Source organism: Saprolegnia diclina (genome assembly GCF_000281045.1).
Source record: "Saprolegnia diclina VS20 unplaced genomic scaffold supercont1.21, whole genome shotgun sequence".
Taxonomy (NCBI): domain Eukaryota; phylum Oomycota; class Saprolegniomycetes; order Saprolegniales; family Saprolegniaceae; genus Saprolegnia; species Saprolegnia diclina.
This window is the reverse complement of record NW_008246088.1, coordinates 312,867-330,490: the sequence shown is the minus strand read 5'-3', so window position 1 is coordinate 330,490 and position 17,624 is coordinate 312,867. Positions and strand designations below refer to the sequence as shown.

Here is a 17,624-nt window from a genome sequence, read left to right as displayed (position 1 = left end):
GGAATACAGCATTAGCGAATAAAGACTACGAAGATGATGATGACGTACTACTATTTATACTTGGGTAATTGGACTATAAATTAGGGTCTAGCTATTACAAGGTTTGGACAAGCGTCGCGGTTTGCTGCTTCTTTGGCGGCCGGCTGTCGTCCGTCGGCGGCTCGAGTTCGCGCTTTGTCTGGTCAAGGTGCTCGAGGGTGAAGAGAAGTAGCCGAATCTCGGCGAGGAACCCGGGCTGCTGCTTGCCGCCGTGGTGAGTCGCACCAAAGCTCTTGACGTACGCGTGCAGCTTGTCGCGGTTGCGGAGGAGGACCGCCTCGACCTCGTGCGTTTTGTTGGGGTTGGCAACAAAGATCTTGAAGATATGGAAAGCGTCCATCCGCAGCGCGTCGCTCGGCCGGCGGAGCACGCGCAGAATGGTCTTGAGGTGGTCGCGCTTGGAGATGTACTTCATCATGACCGCGCCGTTCATCGGGTCCAGAAGCACCTTGGAGAGGATCTGAAGCGCATGGCGCTGCGTCGCATAGTTGTCCGACAGCAGAAGCGTCTGGTATTGGGCCGTGAAGACACGATCAAACTCAGCCAGGAGCACGGGCACCGAATTCTTGTGCGTGAGGAGGAGACCAATGTTGGAGAGCGCGTCGGACGAGACCTCAAAATGCGGATGGGTGGCTGCGGTCGCCACAAGGAGCTCGAGCTCGGCCGGCATGTTGAGGAGGAACGCGTGGGCGCACTCGATGCGCTCGAGGCAGTCGCGGAGCATGCTGCCGCACACGAGCGCCGTGTCGGTCGACGCCGTGTAGCCCTGCGCGAGGCGCGTCATGAGGGCCACGTCGCAGACAATGGTCGACGACTGGTCACGGTGGACGAGCGCGCGAAAGAGCGCGGCCACCGACTTGCGCGTCTCAAACGAGAGCTGCGACAGGAGCGACGGCGTCACGAGGCGGGCCATGACATGCGATCGCGCGAGCATCTCGGCGACTTGCTTGCAGTCCTCCTCCTTGACCGGTCGGTCCAACATGCCATAAAAGACATGGCGCAGCTTGGCGACGAGGCGCTCGACGCGGCCATTGACGTCGGTTTGGGGCTCGTCCTCCGAGTCGCTCGCGTCGCTCTCGTCTGGCATCGCCACGTCATTGAGGAGCTCATGCAGCGAGGCGCAGAGCGACGTCACATCGTGCTTCCAGAACTGAAACACACTCATCTCGTACTGCGCGGGTGGGCCACGAAATGCAACTGACCTCGCCGCGCCGACGCGGTGAACTAATGTTACACGGGCGCTGGCGACAGTCGGAGTCGCGTCAGTGGGCGCCCGCGTCCGCTGATTGGCCAAAATCCGTGGTCGCCCAGACTTCAATTGGCATGTCGCGATGCTACAATTACGCCACGAGGGCGGTCCGTCTTCTACTTGTATTTTTATTGCGCAACGGTCCAATTCCATGCAAAGAGCAAGTACATGGCGAGATGCGACGATGCAATTTAAAAATTGGCCCGGCGCATTTCAGGCACTTTTTTCGTGCATTTAAATAGATTGGAATTCATTTTAATACCGGCCGCACGTGATGGGGATGGAACCACCATTGCGGAGTTGTACGTGGAGAGTGTGATGGGCGCGCGCCGCCAGAAACACGAAGCTTTGCGTTCGTTGTTGCTTGGTTCTACGAACAAGATTGGACATATATGTGGGCACGAGCGCTAAATTTGCGCGCGCGCTGTCACATACTGGAGCAAGCCAGTCGCATGGGTAAATGTGCGGCTTGCACAACGCCGAGCCGCCAGTCATTATTCTAGGCCTGGCTCTTCGTTCTCGAAAAAGATATCAGTTGAAAAGCGCATGTATTCTTCGCCGCGCGCCTGCAAAGGCGCCACGTGCAGTAAGGCGGACGACGGCGCTCGAGGCGCTTGACACTTTGTGCTGAACCCACGCTCAACTCAGATTGGTGCGAGATTGCACCTTGGCATAGTACTGTGTAGGAGACCGTTGGAGCCAACCTTTTTACGCGGGCACCCAACCCGCCGACTGCGAGCTACGGGCACTGTACGTGCATCGTTGACCGTGGCTCTGGCACGGCTGGTGCGGCAAGCCACTTTTTTTCGTTGCCTTCAACGAACGCGGTCAACGCCGACAGCACACTATTTAAAATGATTACAACCTTGAAATCGTGTGCGAATGAGGTACTGTACCTTCATATCCTTCGCAGCTGCGTGGGTCGGCCCCGTTCGCGCTGCAGATGGACGAGCGCTTTTCCTGAGAGTTCCAGTTGCTGACAGCAGCTTGATTTCTGAAGCGCTGCGCATGCAACCGGCCACGCCGACTCGGGACACATTGGATTGCACAGTATTCGCAAGCAGAACGCATATAGTGTACGATGGACCCAGAAGATACTATTAGTGTGGAGCATCGCCTGTCTTTGGCTGTGGACAAGAGCATCCCACGGGTTCCAAAGATCTCTGCTGACATGAGAGCGAAGGAGCGCAATAGGATGATGCAACGCGCATTCTCCGCGGCCGAGGCTCCGCGATGACACCTGTCGCTTGCCAGCAGGACGTGTCGATCCGCCTGCTAATACTAGTAGAGGGTGCTCGGGGTCAGCTTCCGGGGTCTTCGTGGCGGACCAGGGCTCCATAGCTATTTTACTCCTGTGTCCGACCCGCTCGCTGGCTACTCGGCTACAGCGACCTGGTCGAATCATAAATGTGCACGCATTGAATCCTTGAAGTGTCCGACGAGATGCCGTTGCTGACGTGCGGCATTCCTCCCATGAATAAAAAATGAAACCAACCGACGAAGAAACGACACCAACGTCGCGTCGACGAGTCTGCAGGCGGCTTGTAAAGACTGTGCATTTGTAGACAGGATAACCTTGTCCTCTTGAAGCAAAAATCCTTCGTCTTGGCATTGTAAGTGTTGGAATGAGTGGCGGCGCGGAGGCGGAACCCATGGCAGGAGCTTCCTGGATGCCAGCCCGTTTCGTGGCAGCTCCACTCGTCCCAGACCTGTCAAAAGGTACTCGGTCGCTCCCTGCTTGGACCCAGATTCGCGCGTCCGACATTGTGATGTGACGGGAAAGCGTCGACGCGACCCCACGTGGCCGTGTCTGGTTCGGGCTACTACTGCAAGTCGCACCCAAGTCTGCACGGCGTATCCTCCTCCGTCTTCGCAAAAAGAATTTGAAACAGAATAAGATAATTAGTTGACGATTAAACTACACGAAACGCTCAGTTTTCAAGGCCGAGGTACCGCTTCCCGACCTCGTAGCTCGAAATCATGATGGCACACGACGGCACGATCTTGGCCAGGCGCGCGCTGAGCCCCGTCATGACTGCCGCCGGGCCTTGGGTCCGCACGAGCCGACGCAGCACTTGCGTCGTCGAAAGGTTCAGGCTGCCGTCGACCTGCTGCAGCGTCTTGACCACGTCAAAGGGCGTCGTGATCGTCGCCGCGATCGCGCCGGCCATGGCCCCCGCGCAAAACGACTGTTGGATCTTGGTCGTCTCGGGAAACCGCACTTCGAGCGCCTTCCGGAACTGCTCAAAACACGTCCAGTAGATGGCGCTAAAAGGCACGTCGCGCGCGAGGGTGGCGCTGAGGCCGCGGTAAAGCGACCGGACGCCGTTCTGCTTGATGGCGCCGGTGAGCGTCGAGAGGACGCCGCCGGGCGACGTCGTCTGCAGCTTGGTGCCGTGGCCCTGCATGCGCGTGCGAACGAGCTCGAGCGGCGACACAATGGTCGCGGCCACGATGCGTGCGCTCGAGCCGGCGAGTAGCGGCATCAGAAACGCGACTTCGGGGAACTTCTGCGCGCCTTCGTGCACGAGGTGGTCGTACGACGTATAGTAGAGGACCGTCGAGGGCACCGAGAGCATGAGCGTCGGCGGCAATCCGGCAAAGAGGCCGCGCGCGCCTTCGGTGCGAAAGATGTGGCGCAGCGCATCGACCGTGCCGTTCAATGGCAAGTGCGACGAGTGGCAGTTGGCCTGGACGCAGTGCACGGTCATCTGGCGAAACTTGCACGGGGCTTTCGGCGCCGCGGCCAAAAGCGGGTTGCGCATCGACCGGCACGGCGTGATGCGCGGCGCGTGCTGGACGCACTTGGACAAGCATGACGTCTTGGTCTTGCACGACGCGGTCGTCGAGAAGGCCGACGTCTGCGTCTGTGCCTGGAGGCGCACCTTGGCGACGTCCAGAGGCGTCACAAAGAGCGAGGTCATCATGGCGCCGGAGGAAGCCGCGAGAGACTTCTTCAAGGACGACGTCACGCTGGTCTCGTGCTGGACTTGGCTCATCTTGTCAACTGGAAGGTTCGGTGCCCGCCGCAAATCCCATCGTATAGCACCACACCACGAATATGCGGACCTCTCAAACTTAATATTGACACCAAGGCGCGTGGATTCTGCCAATCAAATGCAAGATCGATTGCGATTGGCTACTGGCATTGTGCAAACAGGCCCAATCGCGCGTGATTGCGCGCGATCTTTGACCGGCTCAGTGCGACGACGGGCGGAGGAAGGTTGCGCGGGTGCGAAACACCGTCATCCAGCGCCGACGGTGGGAGGGAATTCCACTAGGTAGTACCATTGCCCATCACTCAATGGAGAGCGGCGCCCAATCGATGCCCGACAACTACCGTCCACAGACGACGGGTCTTGCCAGAACGAGACGAACGTTGCAACCTTTTGTGATGGGCAAAACGCCTTCCATAGATATCGGAGAATATGACCAGGATCGCCGCCTGCTCTCTGGCAAGCTGCCACCAATGAACGCGGCGGGGCGGCGTACTGAATAGGGGAATTACCCGCGAGAGGTCTTCCTGCATCCCATGAGCGATTAGAAGGAAGCAGGTTACGAGGCACGCGTGGGCGTGGCCAATGAGCCAGCATGATAACCTGTTGCCGCATAAAACATGCTGTACGGGACCGACCGTCTGCAGTGATATTCAAAATGGGCCGCCACGCGTGGGCTCGGCCAATGAGAGAACGGAAGCGCGAGTCTACGCGTGCTCGGTGCCTAAACAGGCGCGTGTTTGTGGTCCACAGACGACACCTTGTCCATCCGTCGGTCATCCCTTGTTTGCACCATTCAATGGCTCTTTCATCTTATTTGTCGTAAGCATTTCATCTTATTTGTCTCGTCAAACCTAGCTTTTTTGGCTCGCGAGCAGCAGCACCTTGGCGTGGTCGTCGCGGTTCGAGAGCCACGAGAGCCACGTCTTGTGCACGAACGAGAGGCCGGCGACGAAGAGGATCTTGGAGTGCTGCGGCACGACCCAAAAGTTGAGGATTTGCGCTGGCGTCCAAAAGAGCACCGAGCCAAACGACGCGGTGTGCCACTCGCGCTTGAGCTGGAGCGTCGTCTCCTCGACGCTCTTGCCCTTGACCGCGTTCGTGATGTAGTAGAACGACGGGATGAGCAGCAGCGGCGTGTGGATGTAGCAATCGATGAACGTCTGGAGCAGCACCGTGCGCGGCGTCGGCGTCGTGCCCATGACCTTGTCAAAGTACAAGTACAAACTCTTGCACGGTCCGCCATAGTAGACAAGGCCAAAGAGGGCGAGGCCGGCCGTGCGCGAGAGGTCGAGCCGACCTCGGTCGTCGGCCTGCAGCATCGTTTGGCAGGTGACGTCCGCGGAGGCCAGTACGCACGACGCCGTGCAGCCCGCCACGACGCGCGGGTACTTGGTGCTCACGGCCTTGTACCAAGCTCGCATCACGCCTGGGATCTTCGTCGTTGCCTTTTTGTCATTGGGGGCCTCAACCGGATACCGGTTACGCCTGCTGCCATGTTGAAGTTGAAGCGCGCCGCAGTTGCCGCGAGAAGAGCGCAAGGTGGGCACTAGCAGGATGTACCGCAGAACCAGAAGAAGACAGCTCTTGTCGGTCATACGCCAATATACATCTAAATGAGCGGTTGACGTTGCAGATCACCTGGCGACGACCTTGCTGTGAACCCTCTGTGGTGGCAAGTAGGGAGATGGGAGGATTCGGTGAAAGCGTACAGAGGCGCAGTTGAGGTCCGAGTGCTCGCCTTCTTTCGCACTAGAAGCACACCTACTGCGCAGAACTTCATATATAGTATTTCGAGGTACAACACACTTCAAATTTACAGATAGCGCTTAGGAATACACGTCGCGCTCCAGAAGGCCGAATCCAAGACCAATGTGCTCGATATAGCTGGCCATTGCGACAGCGAGTGCTTCCGACGTACGCTGGCGCTGGGCCTTGGACTCGTCCGGGTGCAAGTCGACGTCGGCACCGCGCATCGACGCGCCAAACTCGAGCTGGACAGCGTTTGCCCCGGTCGCGCCATGCCCGTACGTTCTACGCAGACTCACATTGTAGGGTCCTGCTGGCATCGCCCTGCGATTGTACCGGACAATGTAGCCACCCAGAAACTCCTTTCGCTCCCTACGAGAGGCGTCAGTTCCCACGATCGTAGCGAGCCATGTACGTACAAGCCCCAGGCGTAGCCGCCGTCTTTGTCCCGCTCAGCAAGTGGGTAGATGCCCAGCCACGCTTGCTCTTGGAGGGCTCCGTGCAAATGACCGAGAAAATACCTAAAAAATTAACACTGAAAAGGACATCCACGCCCTTGACGCGCACCGCTGCATGACGTCCATCGAGTGAATCGTGAGGCCGTTGTGTGTGCCAATATACAGGAGCTGCTTCGACTCGAGGTTCGAGATACCGAGGCGCGGGCACGTGGCGGCACGCTGGCCGTGGATATCGAGCAAGAGCGGGTCAAACATGGGAAATCGTAGCCATATCTCTTGCAGTGCGTGCAGCAGCGTGCTAGTTCCATGCACACAAATCCATAGACTGCACGCTTCTCTCCATGTGGCGCTACCTGTGGTATGTGGCATACATGTGCTGCGTCCACGGCGTGTCGTCCACGTACGCGTCTTCGTTGTGCGCGCGGTTGACGTCGACAAACTTGCGGTGGAACTTGGCAATGACCATATACGGCTGCGCGCCGTCGGTGAGTCCGTCGAGTGCCTTGGACGCGTCTGCACACATATCCATATACGCTTTCTCCGTATCGATATGGCCTACCCGCGCCCACGTGGACGGTGCGCGTGTCGGCAAAGACAGTAAAGCGCTTGGCACTTGTCTTGGACGGTGTGCGCTGCGTCAACTGGGACAGCTGCCACCGACCCAAAGCCGTCGCCGCCGACGTCCCGCCGCCGTGCGGGATTGACAGCACAATCGGAACGTTGCCGCGTCGAAACTCCACGAGGTACGGCACCGAGCTGCAGTCCATCTACGTGCAGTCGACTCAGCACTTGGCGACAAGATGAGTAGTACCGGCAGGTGGGAAGCGATCGGCACATCGTGCAAGGCCTCGCGCGTCTTGCTCGGATGACACGAAAAGACAAATAGGGCGGGCTGCGATGAAAGACCTGCGTCGACCCGCGTCTGCTTGGCGTACAGGAGTCGCCCCAGCGCGATCTGCAGCTCCGCAGCCTTGAGCAAGAAGAGGCTTGCGTCGTCGGTCGACCACGCATACCCCAGCACCGTGTCCGAGGCCTTGTCTACGCAAGCATACGATCAAAGAATGCAAATGCACGAGTCCTCGTACGTGTCTCGAGCATCCGGGGCATGCGCGGATGAAACGTCGTCTGGAAGCCCGAGAGCACGATGGGTGTGGCCGACGCTGTAAATTCGGGAAATGGGTCCACGACGTTGCTAAACTTGGGCACGAAGAGCTGATCCATTGCCTTCGTGGTTGCTGTGCACCAGCGCGCAGCATCGTACGACGCGACAAGCGCTGCGTGGCGCTCCACGTAGGCGGTGCCGCCGCACGCGAGGCGAAGATGCTGCCAGATGCGTCCTAATGGCTTGACTGCGTCGTCTACAAGGAAACGCATGAGCCATGGATCTGTCGGGCGCTTGGCGTACGCTCGAGGAGCACGACTTCAAGGCACGTGGTGACGGGATACAGGGCGTCGAGCGCGCTGAGAGTCCACGCGCGGTCTTCTTTGAGCGTCACGGCGACGTGGCGGAGCGCCGACGAGAGAAGAAACTGCTCGTATTCGATGGTTTTTTCCAGGTGGCGTGTCGACGTCCAGGACGCAGCGCAGTCGGCGTGGCAGCATGCACATGGGCGAATGGTCGCACCGGACTGGACCCAGTGCAGCAGCTGCTGGACGGTGCGCCAGCCATGCTCGCCGTGCAGTCGCTGGAGCTGGCGTAAGACGCACGTGGTCTCGTCGCGTGATCGCGGAGCGTGGGCTTGCAGCCATAGGCTGCGCAGCGGCAGCGGAATCTCGGCCGCCATCTTGATCTTGGTCCCCGGAGCGTTCGCTTGTTCTGCCGAATTTGAAGTTGCGCGGAGATCGAAGTTGAAGATCCGGTAAACCAAGTGCGAACTTCGTAAAAAACGCGCCAACCGCTGACGCGAGACGCGCCACGTCTTTTGACGCCACCCGTTCAACTCCTCTGAGAGGCCAACGCGATACCGCTTCGCACCAAATGATATCCGATCGGTTCATTGCGTCATTGGTGGCCATTTGCTCGAGCGTCACTGGCGCACGTCCATCAAGGCCTCGACCTTGGATGCATTTATACTGGCCGCCTCGAGCTCGAGATGAACGTCGTCCGAGGTAGCTAGCTGCCTTTGATGGAAAAGCCGCACCGCTCAAATGACGTTGCGGTTAGCGTATGAGTGGTGCTTCTACATTCTACGGGCTTCCTTCCATTATACATAACGAGCAACACTCTAAGCATCACCAGGAGAACTGGTTCCAGTATGTGTGTCCTTGCCCTGGCACAAGACGACATACAGGACACCACCGCAAACTGTCGAGCGCTGTGCAATCAAGTGGCCCTTTCGTTTCGTATGAGTGGCCCGTTTGACTCTTCTGTGCATTGTCCAGCATCACGCGTCGCAGCAGTCGGGCAACGTCGTCATGAACCGGACAACATGGCATCCTAACGTTAGTCTTCGATCCTAGTAACGTCATGGACGAGCAAGCGAGTGCCAACATAGTTCTTGGATTACATTAGTGCGAGACAGGACACGTTGTCGTCGAAGGGACGAGACTGTCCTCGTGGGGGGTTTCTACAAATTCGTCAATGTACTGGTGCACGGCGCGGCGCATGAGGCGCGAGTCTTGCTCGAGCGTCCGCATCCACGTCGAATTGAGCGGCAAATTGGCGTTGGTGGACGCCGACGGCCGAAATTTCTGAAAAAACTTGAGGTCCGTGCCGCCCACCTCGTTTGTCTCGAGCGCGTGCCACGACACCTCGTTCGAGTACGGCGAGTGCTCGCTGTACGGCGAGAGTTCGTCGTCTTCGATGCTGCGGCACACAATCACGCAGCGCGTCGCCGCTTTTGGGTCCGGCGCGTTGAAGTAGAGTTTGCAGAGCACGCGGCGCTGAAAGGTACCGAGCGGGTGCGACAAGGTGCCCGAGACGTACGACGTGTGCGTATCGACATCCAAAAGCGTGTGGCAGTGGCGGTTCATATTCGGGAGCTTGTCGGTTGTGCCGCGAATGACGTTCCAGAGCCCGGCCGCGACGCAGCGCAGCGGCAACCCCGTGCGCCGGTACACGACGTTCTGAAACTCGTGCGCGGCGTCGGGCATGAACTTGGAGATGTGCTTTTGAAAGTCCTCGCTCACGTCAACAAGGCCGGCTTCGATGAACGCGCTGTCAAAATTGGCGTACTCGCGGTCCAGAATCTGGTGCATGGCGGCCGTGCGCAACGACGTGTCCTTGACCAGAATGAGCGACCGCCACTTGTCGGTCGGTGCGTCAAACACTGCGAGTGACTGCGTGTCCTCGCGCGTCTTTTCAAGGACACTTGCAAAGATCTGCGCCGTGACCATGTGCCGGTGCACGAGCTCGCGCAGCTGCTGGTTCTCTTTCCTCGCCGCGACTTCGTGCTGCCGTTCTTGGACCGCGAGCTGGCGCCACTTGGTCGGTGGGCGCACGCGATCTTCGTGGGCCTTGGCCGCTTGGAGTTGCTGCAGCCGGGCCTCGAGCTCGTTCGCAGCGTTGCGGAGATGCAAAAGCTCTTCGCGCTTGCGCTTCCGGTACCGCTGCAGCACGAGACGATGCTTGGAGCCGTTGCGCCCCGGCGGCGGTGATTCGCTGTGATCCGTCTCGTCGTCGCCGAGGAGGTTGTCGAGGATGTTGCGCTCTTCGGGGGACCACTGCACCGAGTAGTCGCAGCCCGACGGATCGTGCACGTCGACGGCCAAAGCTTCGCCCGGGTTCATATTGCACTTTGAAGAAAGGCTGCATGCTCGCCTTTCTGCGACAGCCAATCACACACGACGTATGGTACGTTTGAACCAATCACATCATGCATACAGATTGCAGGCCACCAATCAAACGACGGTTTGGGAAAGGACCGGACACCACGAGGACAGTATTGTGCATGGCGTTGCCGTTTAAGGTAAGAGATTGCGAGCTCAATGGATGTGGCGCCAAAGCTGTGGCACTATGCGACGCGTGCGCCTCCTGCGAGCAGCGTGCTCTTGTGGTGCTCGATGCGTTCCCAGGCGAGACATGCAGCTCGGGCTTCGTGACGAGACATGTTACGAGGAGGAGCGCCTCCAACGTCGGAATTTGCCACCTTTTGTGGGTGCAAGAGATAGCTGCGGTCAAGGGTATATAAGAGATCTTATATACCCTTGCTGCGGTGCTGCCTGTACGTAGTACGTAGATGCAAGAGCTGGTGCGTGGAGCGTGCGTACCGGTAGGGGCACTTGTGTGGATCGTCAAGTGCTCGTGCTGTCCAATGCCTGAAGTTTGGGAGGGCATATTCGTGATTGCCCGTTTGTCGACAATCTCGGAAACGCACGACTTCGAGGTCGGACATAGCTTCGTTGCAGTGCATATAATAAAACGAGCCACTAGCCCAGTTGAATGCTGGGACGAGGAGGTTTTGGGGACGTGTGGGTCTCCAGCCTGCAGAACCAGTCACGACGCGACTTCGAAGGCATGTTCAGCGCCATTGGATCTCTAGTGTCTACTTCAACTCCTTCCTTGCGCTCGAGCCCATGGACCTGATGGTCGCCATAACGACGCCGCGCGCATCGTGGAACACCAATGTGAAAACGCATTTCGAGTACACATAAGTTTGACGGACAGTAACATGTAACGTAGAGCACAACCCTGCTCGCACAGGGACGCTACGACGAGAAGTTCAGTCATTTTGGTATACTTTAATTTCAACTGGAAATTGATTAATTGATTAATTGATGTTGAAGACAGCCCAGCGATGAGCTATATGATACTGTGCGCAACACGCAGCACCTGCGGGGGACACCTCGACTCGTGACTCGTCCTGAGAGCCAAATTTGATGTCCGTGGGCCCAAAAGGCGTCGCAGTAAAGGCTGCGAAAGACTGCAAACACGGTCTCGCGCCGGTCCCCTATGGCGGCGCGGATAGCCTACTGCTGCACAAGGCGCTTTCGGTGGTGTCGAGGCAGTGTACATGCCCCAGCCATGTCGCGAGGAGTTGGTAGAGACGGACATGTGTGAGATCGGCAGATCAAACAACGGAGGGTGTGCCGGGTGCTCGTCCGAATTGCCTACCTCAGTCGCTTCTAGTTCCGCGGGTCACGTCTGGCGCGATGCAAGGCGACGCTGCCACGTTTTGCTATATAATTTCGTGTCTTTGTTCGAGACCCAACACACATGCGATTCTCTGTCACAGGAGCGTGCCACGTCGCGACGCCGTGTGAGTATCGGCGACGACGGGCAAAGCCACGATGCTCCATATATTAGAACGTACTAGCAGCAAGTAGAAGGGCTCAGGGGTTGCGATGAGCTCTGGCACCTACTCGCAGTTGCCAGTTCAACAAGAGCCGCAAGCACGTTGCATGCGTCGTCGTCTTCGCAAGGTATCGAGCAACGTGCTCTCGTCCTGCACACCAAAACTATGTACAAAATGAATCGTTGTCGAATTGCAGTAGGAACTTAGAGCCGTCGCGATGGGCCGACATGGAAGCTCTCAAACGACTCGCTGTCGTGGAGGCTGTTGGCGCCCGGGCTTTCCTTCGACTGCATGTAGCGCAGCTTCTCGCTGTCGGTCATGTACTTCCAAGCAACGTCGTTCTCGCCCAGCGAGTCGTACGGCCGGGACGAGAAGGACCCGCTCGAGTCGCTCATGATGCTGCCCGAGAACGAGACGTTCTCCGTACCATAGCTGTTGGTGCTAAGGTCTGTGAACCGCGTGTGGTGCAGATGGTCGCGCGCGTCGGCGTCGTTGTAGCTGTTGCCGCGGTCGTAAAAGTTGGATGGCAACCCCGGGCTCGTGCCGTGCTGCACCGTCGTCGTCGCTGGCGCAAAGTGCGCGTTGCCCTCGGACGTCGCGGCCACAGGATGCGTCGGTGCGGCCATCGGCACCATCGTTGGTGGAGCGTGCACAGCGGGCGGCGGCATCGTCGTTGGCAACGTCGGTGGGTGCGAAAAGGCCTCCTGCTGACTTCGCCGCCGCCGGCGCAGGATGTAGATGCCGAGGGCAACGACGAGAAGGAGGCCGACGATGGCCGCTACAATGATGATGACGACCGTCGTCGTGGACATGCCGGGGTCGGGCGCGACGGTGCGGAGGGAGGGCGGCGGCGTCTCGGCCATGGTGCTCATGTGCTGCACACGTGCGTGCGGGCGACTTGTCGATTGTAGCAGGTCCTTTTCCATTCGATAAAGCAAAGAAGTAGCACGTCGATCGCCAGCCGGTCGTCAAGCACAGGCGTCCACCTCCGCCGAGCACAGTGTAGTTGTGACGGTGTGGGATCGCCGGCAAGACTGAGATTTTAGTTAGTTGGACATCGACTACACCGGTCGCCGCACGCAAACCCGCTGTTTGGTTCATTCTGGCGAGTTCATACAAAGAGGCAGTCGAATAAAAAACACGCCGGCGGTGAGAAAGGGACTCGCCCAAAACATTCCTGCGATTTGATTGGCCAAAAACAATTTTTGGAAAGGCCACGCCACTGGATACCTACACTCCTAAAAAAAGCTTGGTGTGAAAAAGGTGGGAAATCCAGGCGCGCAAATCGAATATTTGCCAGCGTCGAATATTAGTTCAACGGCCTTGTACGTCGTCCTTGTTGTGGGTTGCGCACCGCGACGGACGATATCGTGTCTCTATCGGTTCCGGCGTGCAGCTGCACGCAGCACGTCTATCACAAAACGCGGTCCCACACCTGGGTGTCAATGACCCTTGCGTCGTGATATATCACGTTCTACAGGTTTAACCGGAATGTGGTGTGTATCCGGCGCTGGTGCCGTGGGAAACACCATGTCCAGGTGGGAAATGTGTAAAAGCGCAACCTCGTGCAACCCTTCCATCCGGATGCATTCCAGGGTCCACCACGTCGTCGTCGCGACGATCAAGACGAGCGCATGGCGGACCATGAGCGGGCGGACGATGGCGAGCAGCATGATGGCGGCAAGGAGGAAGCGCCGATTAGCCCGACGGAGACGCAGGCGACCGGCTTCAGCCTCTTCTCCATGCGGCGCCCGACGGCCATGAGCGCGGATGCCATCCTCGCCGAGCAGGCCAGGAACCGCAAGATGCACCATTACTCGACGATGCGCATCCACATGAAGCGCGTGCAGTACGCGATGGAGCAAGAGAAGCGCAACTCGTTCTACAAGGAGCTCATCTTGTACCTCTTCTTCCTCTTCATCCTCATGCTCACGATTTGCGCGCTGCCCGTGCACATTCCGTATGAGCTCAATGCGTCGCTGCGGTCGCTGTACCTCGACACGGAGTTCCCCAACATGACGATGAAGAAGACGTTCATGGACGTCGAGACCGTTGAAGACATGTGGCAGTGGGCGCAAGGCCCGCTCGTCTCGTCGTACTATCGTTCGCCGTACCGCAACTCGCACCAAATCACGAGCATCCAGATCCGAACCGGCCGCGTCGAGTCGCTTCCGTGCTCGCGCGTCGGGCCCACCAACTCGCTCAAGCTCTTCCCGGACGAGCTCTGCACGCCCGACTTTTCGCTCAACCACGAAGAAATGAGCCCGTATGGCAACAACGGCTTCAACCAGTCGTTCACGTACCGCTCCGACTTGGACGTGCTCCAGCGATCCTTTGTCTTTACGCCGAGTCTGTGGAACTCGCGCATGGACTACGGCACGGGTATGACCCGAATCTTCTTGCATGGCATTGTCTCAGCGCCAATCTAGGAGGGTACCCGGTGTACTTGCCGCGGGACAATGCGTCGATCGGTCGCGAGCTACTGCGGCATCTGAAGCGGTCGCTCGTGCTGCCGTCGACACGCTACGTGAGCGCGACCTGGGTCGTCTACAACCACAACGCCGATGTGTTTTCGCGACTCCAAATGCTCTTTGAGATCTCGCACACCGACTACATTGAAAAGTCGGCGCGCATCGAAAGCTTCCGCATCATCGGGTACGCGTCGCTCGAGGCCTTCTTCACGACCGAGAACGTCATGATGGTCTTCCTTGCGCTCGTGACGCTCACGTTTACGTACCGCGAAGTGTCGGACCTCGCCGAGCACGGCGTCTCCAAGTACATCAAGTCGATGTGGAACGTGCTCGACGTCGTCCAGCTTGGGTTTCTCTATGCGATGGTCTACTCGTGGTGCACGTACATGGTCGACTGCCACATGATCTTGCCAAAGCTCGAGCACATGGTCAACGCCGTCGACTGCACCTCGGTGACGACCGCCGACGACTGCTTTGTGGACATTATGACGGTCGGGAACCACCTCGGGTTCGTCTTCAACATCAGTGCAGCGCTCGCGCTCATTAGCGTCGCGATCGTGTTCAAGTACCTCCGCCTCAACACGCGCCTCAACATGCTCTGGCGCACGCTGCGCTTCGCCGCGAGCGACCTCGTGGCGTTTGTCTTTATCTTTGTCTTCATCTTCTTTGGGTACGCGGTCATGGGCTTCCTCCTCTTTGGAAACCACGTCCGCGACTACCGGTCGCTCTCGAGCTCGCTCGCCGCGTGCTTTCAAATGCTCCTCGGCGCGTTCGACTACAACTCGTTTCTAGATGCGAATCCCGCGATGGCCGGCGTCTTCTTCTTCACGTTCATGGTGTCGATCTTCCTCGTGCTCGTCAACATGTTTGTGGCCATCATCTCCGAGTACTACCGCGTCGCGATGGACGAGAAGAAGCTCAACGACGAGAACAAGATGAAGCTCCTGAACAGCGACAAGGCGTCCAAAGACACGTTTTACGACAAGGACGCCGAGTACGATCTGTGGATGCAAGCGCAGCAGTACGTGCGCGGCCTCAAAGTCAAGGTCAAGCTCATCGTGCCGGCCTCGGCCGAGAAGAAGAAGCAGCCGCTGGCGCTCACGGGCGGCAAATGCGTGCTCCTCGTCGACTATGCATATCTCCACGCAGAAAAGGCGCGCCTCCGCGCCAAGTTTCGAGCAGCGATCCGCGTCATCCGCATTTGCATTCAGTTTCTCAAGCCATTGCGCAAGTTTTGCGCCGACTTTGACCCGTCCCAGATGGCGTCGACGCTCTTCAAGGAGTCGACGACGCCGCGTCCGCGCGCCAAGACGCTCCGGCACTACCTCAGCCAAACCGAGCGCGGGGACTTTCCAATCACGTACGTGCCGATCCATGCGCCGTCGGCCAAGGTCGTGCACCTCGTGAGCCAGCTGCGACCGGGCCAGATCCTCGAGATCGACGACATGTCGCTCACCAACGACCGCATCGGGCTCGAAGTGCTTGGCGATCAAATTTACTATCTCCACGAGTCGATGGGCCACTCGTCCGAAGCCGTCGGGCGCGACGAAGAGTCGTTTGGCCTGCGCCACTACCACAAGGACATTGGCAGTGGGTCCCACATCCGCTGCTGCCGTGTCTTGTACCACGGCGACACGATCCTCGAAGGCCTCGAAGAGTGCATTCTCCCAACGAGTACGTGGGTGCGCCACGGGGTCTTTGCGTGTCTCCGCAATCTCTGGGGCGCCGTCTCGTGCCGCTGGTGGCGCCATGGCCGCGCCAAGTCGCGCAACCAAAAGATCTCGGACGATGAGATCGAGCAGCTCCTCGAAGCGCAGTTTGTCGCCTCGGCCCGCGGCTCATCGTGCCGCTTTGACGAGCTCGTCAAGCAGTTTCGCCTCTTCCTCGCCAAGAAGGTCCAGCGCGGGCAAATCCGCGTCCCCAATAGCAACCTCGAGGCGCTCGTCCAAGCCGAAGCCATTGCATTCGTCGAGCGGTTCCCCAAAGCGCTCATGCCGCTCGATAAGCGGGAGCTCGTCGGGTACAAGTACGTACCGAATCCGACCGACACGAGCCATATCCGCCTGCCAAACAGCGTCTCGCGCCTCACGGAGCTTCTTGCGCAGAACGCCCACGAGGTGTGGTCCGAAGGCCGCATCAGCCAAGGCTGGAAGTGGGGACCCGCGCGCGACAACGACAAGAAGCTGCACCCGGACTTGGTGCCGTACGAAGCGCTCACGGAAGAGGACAAGCAGTACGACCGCGACACGTCCATGTCGGCGCTCAAGATCATCCAAGCCTTGGGGTACATCATGGACCCGAAGACGCCGTCGACGGGCAAGACACGCAGTGGCCGGCACCTCGGGCGGCAAGGATCTTCGGCTTCGGCGCTCTCGTCGTCGTCGTCGTCGATTGACGAGTCGGTGCTCGCGGGCATTGACGTCAACTTTGGGAGCGCCGCAGAGCCGGGCGAGACGTATGCGCCTCGGCCCATCGACACGGAAGACATTGAGATCCCACCGGAGCTCAACTCGCTCGTCGAGCTCCTCGCTGAAAACACGCACGACGTGTGGGCGCAGATGCGCATGTCGCAGGGCTGGAAGTACGGTCCGCAGCGCGACGACGCCAAGCGCGAGCACAACGGCCTCGTGCCGTACGTCTATCTGACGCCGGACGAGAAGCAAATGGACCGCAACACGGCGATGCAGACGGTCAAGCTCATTTTGCGCTTTGGCTTTACCTTTCGCCAAAAGCACGAAGCCAGTGCCGAGAAGAGCGCGGCGACCAAAGGCTTTACCGACAGCTCGTCCGTCAAATTCCGGTACTTTGCGCAGCTCTTGGAGAGACCAGGTGTTGATCCCCGTGTAGAATGTTTGGCCGGTCCGAGGACGTCCAGGCTGAAAACGTCGCGGAAGCCGCGCAAGTGCTCATGGCCACGCAGCGCGCCAAGCACATGTTCCTCTCCAAGAAGCCCAAGCGCGCGTCGGCGGTGCAGTTTGACGCGATCACGCGGTCGGTCTCGGACGTCGACGCGTTTGGCGCCAAGCCGCCGGTCGTGCCCAAGTTTCGCCACTCCCTCTCCACGTCCCACATCGTCGAAGCGCCGAATGAGGAGAAACCAACGCGCCGGTCGACGGGTTTGCCACCGGATTCGGCGCCCGCCCGCCTCCCGTTGCTCCCGGAAGCGCCGACAACGACCGAGCACGTCGTCGACGTCGTCGATGCCGACGGTGATTTGGGGGACATTGAAGTGCTCGAAGCGCTGGCGTCGCCTCGCAGTTCGCGCCAAGGGGACGTCGTGTAGACCACAACGACGATGACTAGTTGGTAGGTTTAAGGAATAGATATCACATTTTTCGATTTGTTTCAATCTATCAGTTTAAATATTCCTGTTAAGTACGAAATAAGTACTTGGTTTCAGTAGGAAAATTGGCAAGATAACGCACTTT

General features: G+C 58.7%; 7 protein-coding genes across 8 annotated transcripts; 1 reads left to right on the top strand and 6 right to left on the bottom strand.

The window, feature by feature from the left end:
• Position 1: 1 nt before the first annotated feature.
• On the bottom strand, positions 2–1,316 carry SDRG_07359 (hypothetical protein). Its single transcript, XM_008613188.1, has one exon. It carries the CDS (start codon positions 1,202–1,204, stop codon positions 95–97), a length of 1,110 nt encoding a protein of 369 aa, XP_008611410.1. The 5' UTR covers positions 1,205–1,316; the 3' UTR covers positions 2–94.
• A 1,854-nt stretch (positions 1,317–3,170) lies between these two features.
• On the bottom strand, positions 3,171–4,326 carry SDRG_07358 (hypothetical protein). Its single transcript, XM_008613187.1, has one exon. It carries the CDS (start codon positions 4,285–4,287, stop codon positions 3,220–3,222), a length of 1,068 nt encoding a protein of 355 aa, XP_008611409.1. The 5' UTR covers positions 4,288–4,326; the 3' UTR covers positions 3,171–3,219.
• A 725-nt stretch (positions 4,327–5,051) lies between these two features.
• On the bottom strand, positions 5,052–5,742 carry SDRG_07357 (hypothetical protein). The gene has a single exon (XM_008613186.1). It carries the CDS (start codon positions 5,706–5,708, stop codon positions 5,139–5,141), a length of 570 nt encoding a protein of 189 aa, XP_008611408.1. The 5' UTR covers positions 5,709–5,742; the 3' UTR covers positions 5,052–5,138.
• Positions 5,743–5,765: 23 nt separating this feature from the next.
• SDRG_07356 lies at positions 5,766–8,349 on the bottom strand. 2 transcript variants are annotated; one of them, XM_008613185.1, is made up of 9 exons: positions 7,897–8,349; positions 7,577–7,849; positions 7,303–7,529; positions 7,051–7,258; positions 6,845–7,004; positions 6,601–6,789; positions 6,453–6,554; positions 6,370–6,405; positions 5,766–6,318 (listed from the first exon to the last, which is right to left on the bottom strand). In XM_008613185.1, exons 1-9 carry the CDS (start codon positions 8,273–8,275, stop codon positions 6,114–6,116), a joined length of 1,779 nt encoding a protein of 592 aa, XP_008611407.1. In that variant the 5' UTR covers positions 8,276–8,349; the 3' UTR covers positions 5,766–6,113. The 2 variants fall into 2 exon arrangements, with proteins under 2 accessions (XP_008611407.1, XP_008611406.1); XM_008613184.1 differs by having other exon boundaries at positions 6,375–6,405.
• A 620-nt stretch (positions 8,350–8,969) lies between these two features.
• Positions 8,970–10,220, bottom strand: SDRG_07355 (hypothetical protein; the record flags this gene model as incomplete). The annotated part of the gene is made up of 1 exon (XM_008613183.1): positions 8,970–10,220. One exon carries the CDS (start codon positions 10,218–10,220, stop codon positions 9,000–9,002), a length of 1,221 nt encoding a protein of 406 aa, XP_008611405.1. The 3' UTR covers positions 8,970–8,999.
• A 1,377-nt stretch (positions 10,221–11,597) lies between these two features.
• SDRG_07354 (hypothetical protein) lies at positions 11,598–12,849 on the bottom strand. Its single transcript, XM_008613182.1, has one exon. The coding sequence runs from the start codon at positions 12,649–12,651 to the stop codon at positions 11,929–11,931; it is 723 nt and encodes a 240-aa protein (XP_008611404.1). The 5' UTR covers positions 12,652–12,849; the 3' UTR covers positions 11,598–11,928.
• A 467-nt stretch (positions 12,850–13,316) lies between these two features.
• Positions 13,317–17,565, top strand: SDRG_07353 (hypothetical protein). The gene is made up of 3 exons (XM_008613181.1): positions 13,317–14,107; positions 14,155–16,996; positions 17,044–17,565. The coding sequence occupies exons 1-3, from the start codon at positions 13,360–13,362 to the stop codon at positions 17,477–17,479; spliced, it is 4,026 nt and encodes a 1,341-aa protein (XP_008611403.1). The 5' UTR covers positions 13,317–13,359; the 3' UTR covers positions 17,480–17,565.
• Positions 17,566–17,624: the final 59 nt, after the last annotated feature.